The sequence below is a fragment of the Numida meleagris genome, chromosome 6 (genome assembly GCF_002078875.1).
Source record: "Numida meleagris isolate 19003 breed g44 Domestic line chromosome 6, NumMel1.0, whole genome shotgun sequence".
Classification (NCBI taxonomy): domain Eukaryota; kingdom Metazoa; phylum Chordata; class Aves; order Galliformes; family Numididae; genus Numida; species Numida meleagris.
The window spans coordinates 23,342,977-23,365,671 of record NC_034414.1 but is presented as its reverse complement, the minus strand read 5'-3'; the positions used below and the strand labels follow the sequence as shown (position 1 = coordinate 23,365,671).

Genomic DNA, 22,695 nt, shown 5'->3' with positions numbered 1-22,695 from the left:
CGCGGCGTGTCCCCGCCGCGGCGGCGGCGCTGGTGCCGAGGAGGCCGGGACCGACGTGGCCGGCCGGGGGAGGCGGGGCCGAGGGGCCGCCGGGCGGGGCAGGCAGGCCCGCGTCGAGCTGCGGCTGGATGGCAGCGTCCGCGCGGGACACGGCGGCGCTCGGTAATCCCGGGCGTGGGGTCGGGCGGCGGGAAGGGGAGCGTAGCAGCTGGGCGGCGGCGGGATGGGGTGAGCGGGGGCGGCGGAGCCGCGTTTGTCACCGGCGGGGCCCGACCGCTGGGCACGGTGGTGGGCAGCGCCTGCCTGGCCCGGTGTCCGTGCCGCCGCCAGCCGCGAGCCTCGGTCCCGGTCTAGCTCCGGTCCCGGCTCGCCTTCGTCGCATCCCTCCGGGGCCGCCCAGCAGCTCCGTGTGGCCGCCGCCGCCGTGCCCGGAGCCGCGAGTCGAGCCCCGACGGGACGAGGCGGGCAAAGTTTGGGAAGTAACTCCGGTCGCCAGTCTGCGCTGCGGCGCGCTCGGCTCCGCGGGGAGCGCCGCGCGGGGCGGCCGGGGACCGCCGGGGGCTTTGCGCGGCCCCGGGGAGCCCGAGGGGCCCGGCCGATGAGTGCCCGCAGAGGGCTGGCTGCCCCCCCGCAGCTCCGTCTCGTTCTGCGTTTGTCAGCATTCCTCTGATGGAAAAACAGAGCCCGCCCCCCCGGGAGCCGGCGCGATGTCGATGGGAACAGCGGCGAGAGCGGAGCCGCCGTGTCACCGCCCGCGGACAGAGCGGTGGGGGCACGCGGTGTACGGCGGGGAGCGGGCGGGGGGCAGAGCTCGTATTCCGCCCCGAGCGGTGAGCGGGGCTACGCCTCTGCCTGCGCCTGCTAGCAGGCTGGTAGCGGTGGGATGGGAAAGGAGTGTTAAATCCGTTAAAACTACCGCCCGTAGGAAGAGGCGAGGTGTTTGCCAGGCGTCTCATCCGCCCCGTTCTGCGGTACCCCATGGTCCCGAGTCCTGTGCCTCTCTAGATTTTAGCTGCACGTGCTCTGGGGTCTCTCCGATTTACAGAAATGAGACTCTGCTCCTTTACGAGAGGAGCGAAGTGGAGGGGAGGGGGAGTCTCGTCAGAGCGGGGTTCGTTGCAGGCTGCCAGTGACTGGGAGGGAAGGGAGTGCTCCGGACAGCGGGTGTGCGGGGTCAGGGCTTCCAGCAGGAGTTCAGAGCTCTCCACGGGGCTGATGCAAGGAGATCTGTGTGTGGAGATTTTTTTTTATTTTTGGCTGGAAGTTATGTTCCCTCCCTGGAAAATAACTTTTTTTTTTTTTTTTTTCCATGCACTACTCTCTTGCAACTCTAAGACTAGGCAACCGGCTTCCAGGGAGAACAGTTGTTTATAAGAGTTGTTATAAAGAGCTTTTTCTCCTTCTGCCGCCAACATCTGAAGTGTCATTGTGTGGCAAAGAGCAGTTATACTGAAACAGAGCTGAATCTGTGTGGTCGGAAAAGGCAGTGTCCATGAGAGGTTGTGGAAACTGAACTCTTTGCTTGGTGTTCGGTCTCCCTTCCGCCCACTCAGGTGTGTATGCCCCTGGTGTGATCTGAGGGCACTGAGAGCACCCTCAGTAAGTTTGCAGATGACACCAAGCTGGCAGGAAGGTAGCCCTCTGCCTGGGGGTAGAGAGGCCCTACAGAGAGATCTGGACAGGCTGGATCTCTGGGGTGAAGCCAATGGGATGAGGCTCAACAAGACCAAGTGCCTGGTCCTGCACTTTGGCCACAACAACCTCAGGCAACGCTACAGGCTTGGGGCAGTGGCTGGAAGGTTGTGTGGAGGAAACGGACCTGGGGGTATTGGTCGATGCTTGGCTGAGCATGAGCCAGCAGTGTGCCCAGGTGGCCAAGAAGGCCAATGGCATCCTGGCTTGTGTCAGAAATAGTGTTGCCAGTAGGAGTAGGGAAGTCATTGTCCCTCTGTACTCAGCACTGGTGAGGCTGCACCAGTACTGCGTCCAGTTTGGGGCCCCTCACTACAAGAAAGACACTGAGGCCCTGGAGCATGTTCAGAGGAGGGCGACGAAGCTGGTGAGGGGTCTGGAGCACAGGCCTTATGAGGAGCGGCTGAGGGAACTGGGGTTGTTCAGTCTGGAGAGGAGGAGGCTCAGGGGAGACCTTATCGCTCTCTGTAACTACCTGAAGGAAGGTTGTAGTGAGCTGGGGGTCGGCCTCTTCTCTCTTGTAACTAGTGACAGGACGAGGGGGAATGGCCTCAAGTTGCGCCAGGGGAGATTTAGGCTGGACATTAGGAAATACTGTTTTTCTGAAAGAGTGGTCAGGAGCTGGAATGGGCTGCCCAGGGAGGTGGTTGAGGCACCGTCCCTGGAGGTGTTCAAGAAACATTTAGATCTCGCGTTGAGAGACATGGTTTAGTGGGGTTATTGGTGGTAGGTGGATGGTTAGACTGGATGATTTTGTAGGTCTTTTCCAACCTACCTAATTCTATGATTCTGTGATTCTATCAGTGGCAGATTCTTGTCTGTTTGTTCTTCTGGAGGTGGGAGGACCTTGCTCATACCTGCTCAGGACACATGCTGCAGTGGAGGGTGCTGGTGATGGTAGCGGTGAACAGGTTCTGATCACAGCATGGCTGGGAGGAGGGATATTGAAGGGGCTCTGGCAAAACTAATGAGCAAATGATGCCAGGCCTGTTCTTCTCTTATGCATCTTTTTTAATAACCCATATACCCTCTATGAGAAAATGCATGTCTCTTATAAACTTGGTTTATCTCTCTGCCTCGTAGTGGCTGCTGATCTCTGAGAACCTGAAGCTGCTTTGTCTGGGAATTTCTCTAGACTTCTGTAGCTGGGTTCCTGAAACAGATGCTGATGTCTAAAATTAGGGGTAGGTAAAGACCTCTTCCATCCTCTGCAACTGTAGTGGCAGGGTATTATTTTCTCTCTTGAGCTTTTTTTTATCCTAGGACTACATCTTGATTGCTCCCTTCCTTCCCCTTAAATACGTCTCAAGAGCAGACAGTTTGAATTCAGAGACTTTAGAAGCAGTAAATAAACATAATGTCCATGAGGAGTGTGTAGTAATGAGACAGAAAAGCAAAGGGCTTAAGGGATAAAACCTGCCTTTTTTAGGTCAGACTGTTATGATGTGTCAGGAAGAAGCAAATGCTGGAAATGTGCTCTGAATAATTAGCCAAGCGCAAAGATCAGTGCAGGGTGATGCACCATGTTCTTCATAGATGCTTTGTAAACATCGGGAATTTATTGCCTGAGATATGAGGTGGTGTTGAGCCACAGGGTGATGCTGGTCAGCTGGTGCAGGTGTGGAGAAATGTACTATTTTTCCCCGTCGTGAATAACAAGAGGAAAAAGACTTGTGGGTCACAGAAGGTTGACTGACACAAAGATGAGATAGGGCATTTGGTTTTCAATCACTTATGACCCATGGTTGTTCACCACCATCTCTCTTCAGAGATCCTTTTTATTGCTGGAGAAAGATGAACCCAGATCTGCAGCAGTTTTCAGAGGCCTGGAGGTACCATCTGTCATATGTTGCTGCCTGTAGCTGGGATTTTGGTCTCACTGTCTCACAGACCCTCCCAGGTGTTCCTTGGGGCAGACATGGGCTCTGAGCAGGGAGAAACAAATGGAAGAAGTAGACCTGTTACATCAGTCGCGTTTTCTTTTCCAAACTGATTTGTAAAAGCTGTTAACTTTTTGGCAGCCGTGTCACAGAAGAGGCCAGTTTGTGCTGCCTTCTGTCATTGCCAAGCTGCAGAGAGCAGTCGTTGTGCTATGTGTATTCTTTGCATCTTCATACACATATGGTGGATGCAAATCCTGACATTTTGTTGCAGAGGCTTCGCTCCTTGTAGCGGAGCTGTTCTCAGTCATTTTCAGGGTCTAATCCTGTCATGAACACAGTCTGGGTTTGAAAGGGATGCCTGTCATTTTTAAAGCAGGAGATTATCTAAATGCAGGCTGTTGTGCAGCAGGTAGTAAGTGGAAAGAAGGCTGTGGCTGGTGTGATCTGCCCGTTGAGGCCCTGCACCGCCCTGAGCAAATGCTTCTGGCTGGATAGCTTCAGTCTGCGTGGTGTTCAGGACAGAAGAAAGGCTTTTTGGTTACGGGCTGCTCTGTTTGCAGAGCATCCTATCTTCTTGTTCTTTCGTTTTTCAAGGGGAAATTTGGGGGATTTGGTGACTTTGTTTTACTGTAGCTTTGTGGGTCTGAGTGCGTAGCTGTGGAGGGGGCCTGAGCCTTTGTGAGGGAAACTGAAGGAGCTGGCAGCATCCCAGGTACGTTCCAGTGACAAGGGGTTTGCACAGCAGAGCTGGACAGAGGGCAGTGTCTCTGGCACTGCTACTCCCTCTGCCAGCATCAGCACGGTGCCTGTTCACTGCACTGTCGAAGGTGAGTTGGTACATGGAGTGTTGTGAGATGAAAATGCCTTTTGCTTCTGTCACTCACCATTCTCAATTCTAAAATATGTAGAGCTGAAGATCTTTGGCCTTTGGTAGGGTCCTGCCAGTAGAATAAGGATCTCAGGTGTAGGGCTGGGAGGGACTTCAAAGACAGCATCTAGTCTTTGCAAAAAAAGAAAATCTGAACTGAGTGCTTACTCCTTTTTTTTTTTCCCCTAAAAAGAAAAAAAATCCAGTGTGATTCTGCATAACCTGTTTCAGTACATCACAATTTTAGCACTGTTTAAATTTGTTTCTTCATGTCCAAGCCAAATCATGTTAACTAATTGAGCTGATTCCACAATGTGGAAGAGTTGAGTGCTTTCCTCTTCCTTTGTGACTTTTGATGTAAGCAGACTGTTCTGTTCCCTTCAGTCTTATCTTTTCAAGACTAAACATGCCCAGGTTCTTTGGTCTTTTTGTCCAGATCATGCTTTCTAAACTCAAATTTTTGTTTCTATCCATTGGAACGTCTCTGATATTTACATCTGTTTTATAAAGTACTGTATATGAAGTAGGTGCAGTCTTTTGACTAATGTCTCCCTTGTGGGGAGGAGAATAGAATCACTGCCTCTATGTCACACAAACAATACAGCTATTAATGTGTTCCAGGATGTCATTTGCCTGCTTTGTAGCAGGCTTATCTTGCTGGCTCGGAATTAATTTCTGAATCAGTGTAATCTGTGTATGCCTTTTTTTTTTCTTCTGGTATGTTGGAGTTAATCTCTTGTCATGCCGATTTGATTTATTTGTCCTTGGTCTACCATTTTGCACTCGTCTTTGCTGAGATTGGTTTAGCAGTATGTAATAGGTAGGTCAGTGTCCTCCTTCACAGAGTCATGGGACCCTGTCTTTTAATGTTCATTTTCGTTGCTTGCTGCAGCTGGGTCTTCCTCCAGCAGTGATCTAGTTCAGGGACTGAAACTGGAAAAACCTCTTGGGTAAAAAAGAAAATATCTGTACATCTGTTTTGAACCCGCTCACTTATGGAGTCAGATGTGAGAGGGGGCAGGGGATGCTGGCTAAGGGGATGTGGGACAAGGGGCAGCGCTATTGTGGTGTGAGCTCTTAGATCTGTTTTTGACACCCTGATTTTTGTCCTGATGATTTCAGGCCCCTTTCTGTTTGGCTGTTATTTAATGCCTTGCTATCTTTATCACTTTCTTATCTTACAGGTAACTACAAACTGATCACTTAACTTGATCAAGGATCTTTCAGAGGACTGAAGTTACTGGTCTGTAACTTCTTAAGTCTCTCCTACATCCCTTTTTTTATTTCTTCTTTTTATAAAGGTAGATGAGGCATGATGCTTCTCCAGCCTTCTGTGGCCTTTGCATATTCCCGTAAATTTTCAAAGATGCTTCAGAGATAACCATGACTGGTTTCTTAAATGCTTTCAGGTGAATGCCATTATTTCCTCTTAGTCTACAGCTACCATGTAAACAATTGTTGTGCTGTTCTTTTCTAACCCAGTCTGTTCTCCTGTTTGGAAATTAATTTCTCTTGTCACATTTCACTTTTTCTTCTGGAGACTGAAGGAAGCATTTGTACTTCAGCCTTCGTATCGTTTGCTTTCCTTTCCTGTTTGCTTATGAGTAATTATCTTTGTTTTCCTCTTCTAACAGCCCTTTTTCTTTCAAGTTTTCTTGCAACCAAAGAGTCCTTAGTAACAGATGTGCTGACTTTGATTAAAAGTCCATCTAACCCAGTATCCTTCTTGGAAACATTAAAAATAGAGCACATATAATTGATATTTTCCAGCTTCTCTTCCAGCCTCCGGCTCCTTTCAGACAGGGTGATTTTCTGAGCCTAATGTGAACTGTCTAACCATGAACAGTCAATAGATTTTTTTTTTTTCCTGTTGTTTGTCCTGTCCTGTGTTAAATCCGCCTAAAATTTTCCTTTTTTTTTTCTTTTGAGAAGTGCCTGCATGCAAGTTACCTGCTAGTGAAGAGTTAAATCTGCTTTTATTTTGTAGCTGACACTCACTGGCATCTTCTGATGGCTGTTAGTACTTACATTTGAAGAGACAGTGATTAATCATCTATCATTTCTGTGCTCTTCACCACTTTATGGACCTCTACTTCTTAACCTGTCCCTCTTAGTTGCCTGATTTGTCACATGCTGCACTGTATTTTTGGTTGTCTTTTCTATACAGTAATCCTACAACCGGGTGTCTCTCTTGGTTTTTGTAATTCTAACATACTAATTCGATGATTAAAAGTAGCAGAGAGAAAACTGGTACCAAAAGACAGAGAGAAGACTAATTCTTCTAGCACCTTTGGTGAAGATCTTTCTCTGAGGCCCAGGGAAACTGAAGGGCAAAGACAAGGGGACTTGAGGGTCCTGGCCTTGTGGAGTCCTTGTCCAAACTGCTGGAGCAGAGATAATGGAAGGCAGACTCTTTCACAAGACGTCTCATGCACAGTTTCACACGCCTGATGATAAACAATGTCCTTTATTGATATGTTGATAACAGAATTTCAGATGTTTCTTTGGGGTAGGGTGGGGGGGAAATATAACCACCTGCAGTAAGATGCTGAGGGACAGGATGTCATGACCAAGGCTGTTCCTCCTGGGTGGTGGGAAGGAGGCTCTTGCATGCTCTCAGAACTGCTCTTATCTGTTCTTTTCAGAGATTGGCCAGCCTGGTTGAGACCACTTAGCGATGACAAAACAAAATCTTCTGCTCAGTGGGACATTTTCCTTGATTCTGATTGTGGCCTGTGAAGCTCAACAGCTGCCGAGAAGTCATGCTGCCACCAGTTCTGGTCCTCTGTGTGAGAAGGAGGCGGAGTCCTGGGGAAACCTGTTCAGCAGTGAGCGGCTGGATGCCTGGATCTGTTCCCTCATTGGCTCATTCATGGTGGGGCTGAGTGGGATCTTCCCATTGCTCGTGATCCCTTTTGAGACAGGAGCTGCTCTGCGGTCAGAAGGTCAGCCTGCTACCTGCATTAGCCTTCCTAAAGCCACAGGTCCTGGGTTATGACTGTGACAAACAGGACCTTGGATCATGCCAGCGTTACAGAAATACAGTCCTCCAGTACAGACGCTCCATTTCCAGTTACTTTAGGCCATACCTGTCAATTTGATAGGGAGTCCTCTAACAATTGCAAGTCCTGGAAGGAGCCTGTACAAAGAATATCACTTGTGGTACACCGTGGGGAGCTGCCTAGTCCAGAACCTTCCCACACACAGCTGTCCTAGCCAGCTGGTGCAAGGGCTTCTTCTTGCACTCCAGCTATTTCTTTCATGCTCTCTCTTTTGAAAGCTTGGCTTGCAGATGCTTCTAATTTAGGTATTTTTTGTGCAAAAGCTCAGCTGGAGACATTTTGACTTCTAGCTGAGTTATAATTGGGTTTTGTTTATTCTTTTAGCTGGATCACGTCGTTTGAAGCAGTTGTTGAGCTTTGCAATTGGTGGACTACTGGGGAATGTGTTTCTACACCTGCTTCCTGAAGCCTGGGCCTATACATGCAGTGCAGCAGCAGGTATGAAAGCCTTATTTTCCTAGAAGTTGCTCATGCTATGCCTACTACTACGTTTTTTGAGTCTGTTCTATCTGGAAAACACAAGACCAGCCAGACTGGGTCAGCCCTGGACCAAAAAGTGGTATAGACTGGTATTCTGCTTTGAGCAATGTGTAAAAACATATGCCTAGAGAAGAGTATACAAAGAATAAAAAGATGTAATATGTTCTCTTTGTACGTGCAATCCTCCAAAGATTTCAAGATTGGAAACTTCCTGAGCAAGGTATAGTTTTTTTGATTAGTAACTTGTAACAGACTACTTGTTACTCAACTTTTCATGCCTTGCCTTGGGCTCTGTTTTTCTTTGGTGCTTTCCCAAAGGAAAGGGAATGCTTCTTATGGAAAGTAATGCATCCATGTGGTATGATACATGAACGTATTTACCATCTCGGGTGGTAGACATTTCACCCTATCAGATGCACCTTGCCTAAAAATCTGCCCTTATGACAGTGCTACTCCTAAAGCCTTTTACTTGAACTGAGGCCACTCCATTGGTATTTAATCAGCTGAAGCCCAAACGTGTTGCTCTCTTGGTCTTTGCTCCAGGAGAAGCTGTGGAAAATTGACTGTCAGTAGAGCCATTGGTTAAGATGGTGGCTGGGGAGGTGGAGAAGGAAACAAGTACAAGTGGTGGAAACCTGTGTTAGTCAGCAAACTAAAATGTTGGAGTTTGGATGGACCTTGTAGTATCAATGCATCTCTTTCACTCCTTGGATAGTCTGGCTTGTTGAAACCTACAGGGATTGTATCTTTCTTCTTTGGCAAACATATCATGAGAGGGCAAGTGTTGCTGCATCCAACCATTTGAGGAACCAAGAAATTTTTTTTGCTAAAAACAAAAAAGCAGGGAAAAAGATGTTCTGGTTTTCCCAGATTTCCTTATATCTGTCTCTTAGGATTTCAAATTCTCCACAAATCTGCTAGCTCTTTAGTCCACTTCCTTTTCATGGCTCTGGTACTGTTAGCAGAACCTGCTGTCCTTTTTTTCTCCCTTCCTATAGTGGTTCCCAAATGTCTTCCTGCACTAGCTTGTTTGCTTCTGACATTGTTCTGAAGCATGAAGGTTTCCATGACCCATATATGCCCCACTGCAGAATTGTTCTGTTCTTCCACTGCAGTGCAATCTCAATTTCTGCAGCCAGGCTGAATGGTTGATTATCTCACACACTTGGCAGTAATTGAAAAGAAAGTTTATAGCTTTGGGCTTAATAACTTGCCCAGGTGTGGCAGAAAGGCTAAGGTGAGTCCATAGCTCCATTAATGGCAGACTTCGTGTTAGGGCTTGCTTTTTCAGTAGACGGAGGTGCAAGATTTTTGTTGATGTAATCTTCTCTTGCCTCAGGGGCACAGGGAAGTTGCTAATGTTCTCAAGAAATGATCTGGATTGCACTGTTGAAGTAAAAGGGGTGGGGGCTCTCACTCTGACAGTTCTGAGATGAAGATGTCTGTTAGATCAGGAATGAGCAGATTGAAGTTATTTGCTACGAGATATGCTTGTTCCCTGCTTTTTGCAGGGACAGGGTTTTTTCCCCATATGAGAAAAAACTGTTCTTGATAGTAACGTGAAGATTTTTCTCTTGTTCTTCAGGAGAAGGGCAGAGCTTTCAGCAGCAGAAGCTTCTGGGTCTCTGGGTGATTATTGGTTTCTTGACTTTCCTGACACTAGAGAAGATCTTTCTAGAGAGAGAAGAGGAGGAGTGCCCTGGTGTGGTAAGTGAGCAGCCAGAGGGGAGGGTGTGCTGTTCTGTTTGGATCATGAGTCAGGCATGTAATCACTGTGCTGAGCACCTCATCTGCCATATCTGACAGGCTCAGCAAATGATCCTGGAGCTGCGAGTAGCTTATCAGTGGAGCTTCTTGCTGGTTCTTTGGCACTGAGTATTAGAAGGTGTTTCATCTCTGGGCTTTGGTTTTGTGGTTTTAGCTGAGATTTCTCACCTCTGGGCTGGTTTTGTTTTTGATGTGGTATATGTGAAAAACTGCTCCCCTCCTATAGAGACTGGGAGCTGGAGCGCTCTGTGGTTGAGACTTTTGCCCAGATAAGCTTTGAGGGATGACAGCTTGCTGACACGTGTTCCACTGAGCAATTGTGACTCACTCTCCTCCTGGGTCCTCAGCCAGGACAAAGACCAGCATTCTTTGGAAGACCTGGTCTGGACCAGGCATTTATTCCATGGAATTGCTAACATAGTAGAAGATGTTTATAGTTGGCCAAGTCGTATTATGTAGCGGCTCACACATGAGTCATCCAGCTTTAGAGGGGAAGCACTGACAAAGAGGGACCAGAAGGTAATGCCAGGATAGAGGAGAGTGGCTAGTCCCAAGCCATCTCACAGTTCCTAACAGCAGCTTATATAGGCTGTTCAGTACGTGCTGTGCCATGCCTTTTATAAGTGCAGATCAAACACTGGGTAATAGCTATTAGATAATGCTTTGACTGGACACGAGACTTTAAATTCTGAAATGAACTGCAACTCCTTTTATGGAGACTGAAGCCTAAGACAAGCAGTTTATTTGGAAGCTGATGATCCCAGCTATAGACAAATTCTCTGGACTCAATTATCCTAGCACACTGGGGAGAACAAAACTTTTTCCCTCCACCCCTTGCCCCAATGGAGTTGAGTTTCTGTGGGCAGCAGCTGCCAGCAGGACTGACAGAGTGAGTCCCTCATCTTTCCAGTGGAATCTTGTTCGTGTCAAAGCATGACTGATTTCCCTCTCTCTCTTTCTGTTTTCCTTCTTCTGATGCTGAAGGAAGTCATTTCTCTTGTTTAACACTACAGATGTGACAAAACACTCCCTGAAATCTGTCTTGTTTCTAGTTGCTCTCATGGTTAGACTGGGCTACTCATTTATCTTGTGAGGACAAAACCTTTAAGGCTGAAGGGTTGGATTTCTAACATAGATTTGCACTCTTTGTTGAGGACAAAAAGGCAATAACAAGTTGTTTTCTGCTGATTTAGGGCTGTGATTACAAGGCCCCACCAGGAAAGATTCCCAATGGAAGTGGCTACCCTCTGTCAAAGGCGGCAGGCAGATCCCAAAGAGCAGAAACAAATTCAACTCAGTGTAACGGCTCTTCTCTCCAGTCTTGTCGAGCAGACAACAGAATCAAGGTAAGAGATGCACAAGGTGTTTTGTTTCTGATTAGCAGCTATCTGTTGCCAAAAGAGTGAGCCTGTTTTCCACTTCTATCTCCAAACCTGCATTTCCCATCATTTCCTTTTCACTAGATATCATCTGACTCTTACAGTGAGCCTATTCAGGGAATTAAAAAGGCTAAGGTTTTTTTTTCCCCTGTAGGTTTCTCTCCTAATTTAGCTTCTTAAATCAGCTTTCCACGTAAACTTGTAGTGCTGGGTTAAGGTAGATCAGCAAGCTCATAGGATTAGATGTGAAGAATGGAAAAGGAGGACTGTGTCGTTGAGCAGAGGCTAGTCTTTAGATTGGCTTTGCTTTCAATTTTGTTACTGTCTTTTCACTGTGGAAAACCCTGTCTGACTGAACAGTACGAGCAAGAGAGTAAAAAACAAGTTTGGCTGAGGAAGATCTATATTTTGAGTTTGAAAGCCCATAAGAATATGAAAGTTTGTAGGAGAATGACTATGAACAGAAAGCGTGGTTGCACAGTCTAGCCCAGAACTGGACATGTGGTCAGTCAGAAGCTCTTCGCTTTTCCTATTTTAAGTCAGTTTTGCTATAACTTTGTGTTTCTTTCAACACTGTATGAAGGATGTGCTGTGATCACTGGGTGTTTTGGTACCCATCACATTCATGTAATCAGCGCATGACACTGCACAATATGCAAGGTGGTGCTTTGGTGTTTAAGGAGGTGATAGCAGTGAAGAAGTCAGTATTTTTGGATTTGAAACATTGTGCCATAACTTTAGAAAGTTTTATACAAGGAGCTGTGGATTTGGAGGATGGTTAGTCCACCACTGATTTCAAGTAGAAACAAAATGCTGATGAGGGACACAAATGTTCAGGGCTTTGTCCTAATGTAAGAAATAGTCATGTGATTAATGCTAACTGATATGGCAAAACTGAGGAACTTGATCAAAAGAGCTAAATTTTTAATTTGTCTTACTGCAAGGAGATATTAAGCAATAGATTAAGAAAGAATGCAGATCACGCTTGCAAGATAGGGACAGTTTCCAGGAAGTCAATGCCATGGAAAAACGTATGAGAATAATGATAGGAAGTTATTTAAACGCACTCCTTCCATTACGATACAGTCAGTTGGATGAGCGGGTGAATAGGAAATAGTATGTAAGACAAAAAAAGCAAGTGATCCTGTCCATATAGCTGTAGACCTGACTTTCTATGTAGTAGTACACTGAATTTTTCTGTAGCGTTATTCATAATATCCAAAATAGTACCAAAAAATTGCAGTGTGATCAGGAAAGATCTGAAACAATTACTTCAGGTTTGCAGCACTTGGTGAAAACTGTTTTAGTCTCTAGTTTTATAGATGTGATAAATCAGGGATGACTTAAGGTATACAGATAGTTATGTCTCTATCATGGCTATGTTTGAATAGCTAGAGTCGTACTAAATAGGAACAGATTAGAAATTGAAGGCGGCTCTGTAACAGAGAGTAACATGACAGTGTGCCAATAGAGACATAGAATCTATGTCACTTGTGGGTTTTTAAGCTGTGATTTAAGATGTTTTCTACAAAATATGCTATAGCTTAAGAAACACTGGGCTTTATGCAGAAATGGAAGGAGGCTCTGTCAGTGGTATTACGTAGGTCTAGATGATCATGGAGAGGCCTTCTAACTTTGAAATCGTAATATGTCTGTTTTTAGTCTTGCAGACTATTCTGAATGCACATGAAATAAAAGCTAATGTGTTAACATGTAGTTTTAGCTTTCTGCCTTCCGGGCATATAATCTGAAAGTTTTCATAGCCTTTCTGGTAGGGGAAAAATTACCAAAACTTCCAAGATACTCCTGCTTTGTTACCTTATTTCATTAGGAAACGATATAAGCAGTCATTCCATCTGTCTGTCCATCTGTTCTGCCTTTCATTTTTCAGTAACTTCTGAATCCATAATTAAGCTTACCCAAGTTCAGGAGGGGTAGATGTCTCAAGGGTAATCAGCTTTCAAGTTCCATAAAATTCAGGATGGTAGTAGAGGAGGAATGCATACTAACGTGCTGTTGAAAACTCTGGCAGAACTTGGATGTTGCATGCTGCTTGGCAGATCTGCCTGGTTAGCAGATCAGCAGGTGAGTCTCACTGCTCTTGTCTGGTGGGGAAGTGGCTGTCATGGACTACAGTGGGTGGAGAGGAGCATACAGGCAAAGCCTTGCTGGAGCAAGCAAGGTATGTGCCCGCAAAGGAAAAAAAAATCCGTAGCAAACATTTTTTTTTTGTTCCACTATGCACTCAGTAACACTTATTTCCAAAAAACAAAAAGGAGAGTACTTTTTAAAGAAAAGTCACCTTTCAGGGCGTCAGTAATTAGTAAGCTGCAATCGGTTATCCTGGCAAAGGATGCCAGGTATATTAGAACTTTCACTCTCTTGCTGCTGCTGTAACAACTTGTCCTAGCTTAAATACTGCAGGTGGGAGGCATCCTTTGCACCCAAACATCAATTGCTTCTGCCCTACACTGCAGCCTTTATTCATTCAAGAAGTAAAAACACTGTACGTTTTCCTCGCTTATCCTTCTTTTTCCCTGTAGCACAGGGATCCTTGCAGATTTGTAAAAGTATGTTTTATTGCACAGTGACATTAATTCTGACGCATGAACATAAACACTTCATCTTGCTGTGCTCTTCGTGAACAATGAGAACGTCCTATTAGATATTCGCAGAATGTAAATGTCAGAGGCTCATAACTGTCAAATCAACCCAATTTATTTCTGAACACTCCAAGGCTTTGCTTCTTTCAGTGACAGCTTTTGCCCAAGCCACTGACAAGCAGAAGTCATACTGTTTTAATCATGAAGTCTATTTTTTGCCTATACAGTAGTATAGGAAATCATTTTTGTGTAAAATGTCTGTGAATAATTATTACTAGTCTGTGGGGAAAACGCAGTCACAAAAAATCCCAACATGGGAAGAAGAAATTTTAGACAGTCATATTTAACTGAAAATAAGGAATGATAAGTAAAGCTGCTGTGTTTGTGAATCTGTCTGCACACGTTATTACTTTGCTTTTCCTGTTCTTATAAAAACATGCAGGGAACTTCTGCATCCGTTGTGGAGGTGTTACTTAGATCTTGACTTAAACATGATCCTTAGGTAGGCTTTGCTTAATTCCTTATTTTCATATTTCACTTTCATATGCACTTTGAAAAATGTAAAGCCTTTGAAGAAGTTCAGGGATTGTGTAGTGGAAAGTACTCTGCAGAAAGGTGATGCTTTTGAGAGATACTTTACAGAAACCTCTGCCTGGGCTGTGTCATACAGATGGCAGGAAGAAAAAGTTCCCCAAGGGGAGTTGATAGAAGCACGGAAGAGCAGAAGGCTGAAAAGAGCCTCTGAAACCCATTGGCATGTGTGTTTCTCCAGCTAAACTTTGGCACCTTATGGTAGAGTAAGAGGTTAATGCCTTACAGTTTCTAGAGGGTCTTTCGTTGGTACTCATCAACTGCTGCCCTTTATCTGCAGCTAATGTATGCCAGCTTAGTTCTTGCGGTCCAGAGAGCCTGGATTGATAACAACTTAAACTGCAGTGAGCTGCAGTCTCTCAGGACCTACACACTTTTGTTGTTGTTGTTAAATTTTGTGGTAGGTGGGGAGGAAGCACTGTAGCCTGTGAGCAGAAGATCCTGGGTGGTACCCTCGTATATCGTTTTGCATCAGGTACACAATTTTTTTTGAAGATGAACATACTTAACATGATGGGGAAGTCTAACATAGAGATGGACTTTTGAGAAAGGAAGGTGGCATATGCCTATGATGTTCAGAAGTGTGTATCAGTATACAAATGCATATATATGCTCTCCAGCCTTCCAGCAGGTGGTTTTTTTGGGGGGGGACTGTCATCACATTCTTCTCTTTATTCTTTGCTAAGGGAAAGCAAACCCACATGCAGAAGCTTTTTTTAGTACAATGTTTCAAGATCTATTTAGTTTTAAAAGCAATTTCAGCAGCATTTGTTCCATTGCATTGTTGCCAATTTTTGAAGAGGAGATATTTAACAGTTAGGTATTAAAATACGTGACTAGAAGGTAAGTCAGGTCACATTTATAGCCAGTCACCTGTGTAAGATAGTGAGCGTTAAAAATTGGCTCATTTTGAATTGGATATTTTGACTTCATTATTTTTCTATTTTCATTTTGTGTCTGTATTGGGAGCTCCTTTGTCATTTGCATTCTGTCTCCCTTTCTCCTCCATTAAGGTGACTTTCCTAATCTCAGACAATACTTGTCTACCCCAAGACAGAGTTTGTTCTAAATATTCAATTTGTACTTGAGCACTGACGTAGTTTAAAATTGTCACCAGAACTGCCATGTCCACACTGCTGCCATCTGGGCATGACTGTATGTAACCTGTGCCATGTCTGGTGCTTTGTTTTTATCTTATGTCTCTTTATCAGGGGCTCTTCCTTCTCTTTGCAGATCAGCGGATACCTCAATTTGCTGGCCAACACTATTGATAACTTTACACATGGCCTGGCAGTAGCAGCCAGCTTCCTGGTTAGCAGAAAGGTAAGGTTTCTATCACCAGCTATATACTGAAATGGAGATGCTTGTTTTCAATTTTGATGCAATGTGTTTAAAAGAAAAAAAATCCCCAAAGATTTGAGGAATTATTTCCTATTTTCTAAAAGTTTCTGCGAAATTTGAGACTACTGTAATAAACTTTTTTTTTTTTTTTAAAAAAAGGCAAATCTGGCCCTTTGCAGAGTGCCTTCAAACCTGGGCCATGTTTGTCCTTCGCCCAGATGTCTGGGGAGGGGTTAGCTCATCTGCGCTTGTAAATAAGAATGTTAACTGGAGAAAGGATCTGTGATGCATGCTAGAAGTCTCATCTCTCAGATCTGAGGGACTGTTTCTGAAACACCTTCTCTCCTCTGCTGTAGGTTGGGTTCCTAACCACGATGGCCATTCTCCTGCATGAAATCCCACATGAGGTGAGAGAACTTTGTATCTTGCCTTCGGGGGACGTTACAAGGATGTTTCATTGCCTGAGGAGAGCTGAGTCTGCTTAATGTTTTCTTTTCCCTTTGAAAGCTCTCCTCTGGAAAACTTGAAATGTGGAAAGTTAAAAACAGTCTTGAAGTACTTGTCTTGTTAAGGGTATCCTCTGACTGAGAATGTTTGTTTACTGTTGGCTCTTCACTTTTGTAGGTTGGGGACTTTGCAATCCTACTTCGGGCTGGGTTTGACCGCTGGAGTGCAGCCAAGATGCAGCTTTCTACAGCTCTGGGGGGAATTGTTGGAGCCTGCTTTGCAATATGCGCACAGTCACCGAAAGGAGCAGGTAAGGCTCCCTGGGACTTCTGTAGGAATGTGAGGGGCCCGTGATTTCCACACGTATGTCTTCATTCCCTTCTCTGTTCCTTCCTATGGCTTTGTCTCAGTAATAGTGATAGTTTTCTGTATTTGTGCAGGGGAAACTGTAGCCTGGATCCTCCCTTTCACTTCTGGAGGATTTCTGTATATTGCCTTGGTAAATGTTGTGCCTGATCTCTTGGAGGAGAAGAACCCATGGTAAGTGCTTTTTCCTCGTGTACTGCAGCACTTCTGACTGCCATGGAGCAGCACTGTAACAGTTCCCCATGCCTGTTCTGGGAGCACATGAATTCCAGCTTTCCAAATCCCACTGGGAAGGCTGCTGTGCTAGCTGTTGAACTTATGGGACTACAAAGACCCTATAAAACATGAAAACCTTCTGATAGTCAGTCCCAAAGATTGTACTAGTGCAGCCAGTAGCCCAACCAGCTAAACCAGGGTGCTGAGAAATATGTCCAGTAAGGTGACCCTTTTCCTGGTCTGTCTTCTCTTGGCATCTAGTGGCTGTATGAACCAGGGCCCCACGTAGGTTCATGTGTGGTTATCAGACACAAAAGCCTATCCTTACGTCTCTTTTAGACCCAGTGGGCAGAGAGACCTCTGGGCTTTCTGCTGTCTCCCATAGTTTAACTGCACTGCATGAAATAATGCTTCCTATTATTTGTTTTTTAGCCTCTTACTTATTAATCTTTATTAGATGTCACTGTGTTGCTGTGTGAGTAAAAAGTAAGTTTTCTTATCAACACTGTTATCTATATCCCAGTATACGTATTCTAGTATATGCAGCCTTTCTTCGTTTGTATTATTCTAGTTTCTTGGAGCCTGAATGAGGCTGTGGCAGCTGTACGACAGTAAATCTTCCCTCAGATCTCCTGGCAGAGCAGTCCCCGAATGTTCCCATATACTTCAGCTGTAATGACAGGTTAATTTTAGTAGTTTGAATAAGAAACCTTCACTAATCTAGTTCATTTTCACTGAAACAAATCAAGAAATGCTCCAAAACACTGCTGCAGTTGCATCTGAGGAGGCAGGAACCTTTGGTAGAGCAGTGTTAATCACCATCTGGAAGCTTTCTTTTGGGTTGGTAACCTCTTGTGCTGGCACAGATGTTTGCAGAGTATGGAGAGGTAGTAGGTACGTAGTCACTTTTAGCACCACCTTAAATTCATGCTCGATTAAGGAGGAGTACAATTCATCAGCTTTTTCTTTTGAATTGTGACTATTTGTTAAGTCGAATGAGGTCCCTAATCCATCTTCGGACGTGCTGCACAAGTGCTGGTTCTCTTGTGAGGAAAATGGGCAGGAATCTGCACTTGAGTAGCTGAATGACTGAATCAGCTTAAATTGATTTTGAAACCTAAAGTTGAACCTTGCAGCTGAGGGATCAAATGTGTGCCAGATTATAGACAACATCTTAGTTTGGGGTGCTGGGAAGGAGTCTTCTCAGCTGTGTTTATGGTGTCATGCGACTGCCATGTTCTTCTTGTGATAGATTTGGAAGGGCAAAGAACAAACCAGTCGTGAGCCAGTAGACTGCTGCCTACTGAGACTAGTTGGTCTATACTGCCTCCTAATTTTGCTGTTTTTTTGTTTTGTTTTTTTTTTTGTTTCCCAGGAACTCCCTGCAGCAAGTTCTGTTCCTGTGTACAGGCATTACAGTCATGGTGCTACTTGCTCACAACTGACTGACCTCTGCGCAGGCCTCGTGATGCCTCCCCAGAGCCACCACAGAGACTCTGAGAAGTTACAAAGCAATAAGGAACACTAATGTTACTTCCTATGTGTGTGTGTGCAGATCTGGCTGCTAGTGTGAGAAGCAGGTGAGAAAGGAGGTCTGGGTGTGTAAGACCTGGCTCTCCCATCCCCGTTCTGCTAAAATCCCACACATGGGGGTTTCCATTATATTTTTTTAATGGAGCAAAAGATACAGTGAGAAGAATGAACTGAACAAATGTTTCACTGAGAATGGATGATGTTTCATTTGGTTCATTCTGATGGAACTGCACCTCCCAAGGTCTTCTGTGAAAACAGCAAAGGTGGTTCTTGCAGCTGATGAAGAAGAACTTATCCTACCACTCTAAGGGCTGGAAACAGAACAGGGATGGCAAAGCAACAGTAACCCTACAGCTTTAGCCATGGGTAACTCCCTACCCATGAGGAGTTACGGTGCTAAGAAAACCTGCATTGTAGATAGAGAGGAAAGGCTCCTTGTCGATTTCTCTGGCTTTTCATTGACATCATTTGTTTCTAAAGGTAGTATTAGCTTTGGCAGTCCACTTTGGTCTGTTTTGTACTTACTTGTGTTGAAAACAGGCCAAGAACTTGAGGCACTTCAGGATAGGTCACTACAATTAAATGGCTCAGCTTGGAGATAACTTGCCTCAGCCCTTGCCACTCCGACAGCCAGCACAGCCTGCTTTTTTTCTGGAAAAATGGTCAGAAATGTTTCTTAAGCTCACCTACATCTGAAAAGAATGCCATGTAGCTTCTGCTATTGGCTTCCCTCTCCTCATAACCACTATGAACATGGCTCTGAGCCTCCTCTCAAGACCCAGTTCACCCACCATCTGCCCCACGCCAGTCTCAGAGTCCTCCTTAGATGGAATGGTTAGTGTGTTATCTGGCATGCTACTGCAGTCCAGGACTGCCATGGCTAATGTCTGTCTGGGCAGTTTGGACAATGACTGAACACAGTACAGCCTGGTCAACAGCATACATTCCAGGTTAGCTTTTCCTTTGTTCACTGTAGTATATTTAAGGGCGTGGTATAACCAAATAGTTGATTTCTGGGCTTCGTACCTCATAGTGGAGTTAGTCTGTTGGGGATGAATGGATAAGAAATAATACTGGTGGCTCTTCAAGCAAGGGCCACAGCAGCATCGAATACTGGAGAGGGGGTGAAACGGAAAGGGTGAAACTGCTGGTGGAAAGAATGGGTCTGGAAAAGCTGTGTGGTAAGTAAGGAGAGAAAATGCAATAAGCGTGCTTTAAAGTTTTTCTGTTGTACAATGCTTGGGATAAAATTTTTGGCAGTTTTAGGCCAATAAAAATGAATGACATTTCTAGTGCTTTGCTCGTCTGGGCAAAGCTGGCAGGGCTGACCAGGCCCTCATTCCACAGGGATGCATTAGTGCCACAAAGCTGCGCGCAGTTGCCTTCTGCAGAGCTTATCCTCGCTTTGCATAAATCTGTTTGGAAACTGGTCTAATTGAACTAGCTGAATCATTGGACACAGAACAGGTGCCACAATGTGACTTGCACCAATTCAGTTCTGTTTTTAAACGGCATTTATAAATCAGTACAGCTCTCCAATCTGCACAAAGCCTTATCAAGAGGGCTCGTCCCTTGAGGGGGTAATTTGGGTCAGAGCAGTGAGGCAGGTATGCTGCCCACAGCAGAGGCGTTTACTTCCCTGGGAGATTCCTGAACTGTAGACACAGTTATTTTTCTTATGACAGCTCCTGTCCTACTTTTCAGAGAAAGCTGGAGAGCTTATGCTTGCAGCTCTCTCTGCTCAGGAACTGCTATCTAAAATTTTGTCAGCATTCCTTACTCTAGGCTCACACAATAACTAGTTTCACAAGGAGGGAGGCTTAGTGCAATTTTTTAAATTATTATTATTATTTTCTTTAAAAGTTGCTGTCCTTTGCCAGCTTATCCCTCTGTCATTCAGTTGTTTGAAGTCTGAATGTAGCATCCACTTTTCCGGGAAGGAGGATTAATCTGATTATCCTGCAGGGTCTGGGAGACTATACTAATCCCCTAGTTCTGGTTTTCTAGTTTTCCACCCCCCCTCCCCGGGGGCTGAAGCTAACCAGACCCTGTAGTAGTAGGGTTCTCGAGAAAGAGTTTGCAGAGAAAGATGTGACTGCTGTTTCCCAAGATGTCTTTCTCAAAATTAGGATGGCATTTAAATTGAAGCATTGCCAGGTGAGTGCCCATGGGTTGGTGTTATTGCATCAGCACTGAGTCTTGCCAAGATGGTGCTCAGTGTTCAGGAATGTCAAGTGGATGATGCTGAAGAAAGAATTTCTGAGTTGTTTTTCTTGGCTGATATCAGAGGCCTGGAGAGTCTGTGGTTCTTGGGAAGACACTCTGTAGGAGGTAGCAGAGGGCTAGTTTTCCTCTATGTGCAATGTCAGCCCTGGGGCTAAGGATGCAGAAGAAATGGAGCATCACTCCACCACATTTGTCACTTTTGGAAATGCAGAGAGACTTGTATTTTCTAAGCTCTATTTTTTCAGCTGCTCTTATGCATTTTCCCCCTTCATCTGTATTGGTCTGCTCTGCACTGAGACAATAGAGATGAAATAAATGGTTTTCAATGTGGGTTTGTGTTTTTTGTTGAATTCAAATTACACATTCATTTGAACTGCGGAAGAGTATCTCTGGGTTAGTCTAAAGAAGTCTGGACTATTTTCTCCTCTGACTTTCACAACAGAAGGAAACGTTTCTAACCCAGTTTGCTGTTCCTGCTGCCATGGCACTGTGGGCCAGGAGTGCAGTGGTCTGACTGTATTTATTGGCTGCCAGTCTCGGTCCCCTGGAAACAATCACCAGGTGAGTTACTCCTCTTTGAGAGGAGAATTTGCATGGTAACTGACTACCCAGAGAGTTTTACAAACATGCTTAGTGATTGTGGATTTTAGATGGGAAAAAAGTCACTAAGCCCACCTGGTAGTAACGTTCCTCAGCACTTGACTCTGAGCTGGTTGCCTGCCATATGGTACAAAGACACTTATTTGTCAAACATCATATGTAAGAAGAGCCTAGAGAGGAATAAAGGGATTTTCTTTACCCTTCAAAAACACAGGTTCAAAGCATGTCTTATCCCACTCTTCATTTGAAAGGTTTTCAGGGTGTAAGTACTGAATGGTCATAAGTGACTGTCAGCTGAGGACTTCTTTACGAAGAAGGAAAATGATAACCCAGGAGCTGGAAGAAAGTAAACACAAGTAGGTGATGGAAGGCCGTGAGTTGGTAGTATGGGGGCTTTGGCTGCAGTGGAAGTTCTGGGCTTTTCTGTCCCTGGCTTCACCATGCTGCCTTCTTCAGTCGTCTGTGGGTCTGTGCTGTGAGCTCCTTCCTCAGCCCTTTCTCCTGCTGAAGGTAGAGCTGCCTAAGTGATTCCACACAGAGTGGCTTTTGCACGATTGCAGTAGTAAGAATTGGAACTTTGTAAGGGTGGTGGTTTTGCTGGAGCCCCTTCTGAAACTAGAGCCTAAGGAACTGGTGTAGAGTGACAGGCTGGAGCAGTGGGCCCAGGTGAACCTCATGAAGTTCAACAAATCCAAGTGCAAGCTCTTGCACCTGGGTCGTGGCAACCCCCACTATCAGTACAAGCTGGGGCATGAAAGGAGACAGCGCAGCCCTGCTGAAAAGGACTCGGGGTACTTGTGGATGGCAAGAGGCCCCTTCCAGCTCCGACAATTCTGTGAGTCTATGATCACAGGGCTGTGGATTTAGGAAACATTAATATTCTGATTTTTCCAGGACAGCTTTGTTGAAAGATCTGTGTTATTTAGGGCAGTGAGTGTCTGAACGTAATTTTTCATTCTTGATGTGGAAGGCTTGTAATTTAGCCTGGTATGTGTGAGAAAATCCTTCCAAGAGCAGCCCTGTCAGTTCCTTTCATTTTGTCTGCCTTCAGGGCATGAATGTGCAGCTGCATGGATGGTAATCCCATCTGTCCCGAACAAACTGCTGCGGTGTGGTGGATGGCAGCGCTGTGTGGGATGGGTTGCCCTGTGCTTCTGGGGGTGCAATGCTGCCGGGAGAGGAGTGGGCTCAGTCTGCGGGGACGTGGCAGCCCTGCTGCGGGGTCAGCTGTGCGCGGTGCAGTGGGAGTGCACGAAGGGGAGGGGGATCCCCTGCAGAGTTCTCCTGCAAGTGAACAGTTGCTCAAAGCAGCTAATTCAAGGCATTTGTATAAAACAAAAACAGGGATGCCAAAGGAAAAAAAAAAAAAAAAACCACAGAGGTTAAATTTGTAGTTTGGACTAACTGTAGTTTAACTAGAGCTGCAGCTGGAGGAACGACTCCCTGGGAGGGAGCAGGATCCGTGCGCTTGGGAATGCTGCATTCCCCTCATGGCTGGGATTTAGTCTGCTTCTCATTGTATAGACTAGAGTGATATTTTCGGCGCTTGGAGCCTTATTTTCCGTGCAGCGATAACGAAAATGCCGGCGCGCGGCGGTGCCGGTTCGTTTCACCCCCGCTAAGCGCGCCGCGTGCTCCGGC

General features: G+C 45.4%; 1 protein-coding gene across 4 annotated transcripts; it reads left to right on the top strand.

The window, feature by feature from the left end:
* SLC39A13 (solute carrier family 39 member 13) lies at nucleotides 28-20,785 on the top strand. 4 transcript variants are annotated; one of them, XM_021402426.1, is made up of 11 exons: nucleotides 45-162; nucleotides 5,745-5,852; nucleotides 7,089-7,388; nucleotides 7,830-7,943; nucleotides 9,571-9,692; nucleotides 10,946-11,098; nucleotides 15,559-15,648; nucleotides 16,023-16,073; nucleotides 16,291-16,423; nucleotides 16,554-16,653; nucleotides 18,071-20,785. In XM_021402426.1, exons 3-11 carry the CDS (start codon nucleotides 7,121-7,123, stop codon nucleotides 18,138-18,140), a joined length of 1,101 nt encoding a protein of 366 aa, XP_021258101.1. In that variant the 5' UTR covers nucleotides 45-162; nucleotides 5,745-5,852; nucleotides 7,089-7,120; the 3' UTR covers nucleotides 18,141-20,785. The 4 variants fall into 4 exon arrangements, with proteins under 4 accessions (XP_021258100.1, XP_021258101.1, XP_021258102.1 ...); XM_021402427.1 differs by having other exon boundaries at nucleotides 71-162; nucleotides 5,749-5,852; XM_021402428.1 differs by lacking the exon at nucleotides 5,745-5,852 and adding an exon at nucleotides 5,628-5,686 and having other exon boundaries at nucleotides 75-162.

Bases quoted from the DNA above. Each gene is read 5' to 3' on its own strand.
- SLC39A13 (XM_021402425.1), top strand. From the start codon at position 7,121: ATGACAAAACAAAATCTTCTGCTCAGTGGGACATTTTCCTTGATTCTG. The intron at 7,944-9,570 runs GTATGAAAGCCT...CTTGTTCTTCAG, and splicing joins TACATGCAGTGCAGCAGCAG to GAGAAGGGCAGAGCTTTCAG. The intron at 16,074-16,290 runs GTGAGAGAACTT...TCACTTTTGTAG, and splicing joins TGCATGAAATCCCACATGAG to GTTGGGGACTTTGCAATCCT.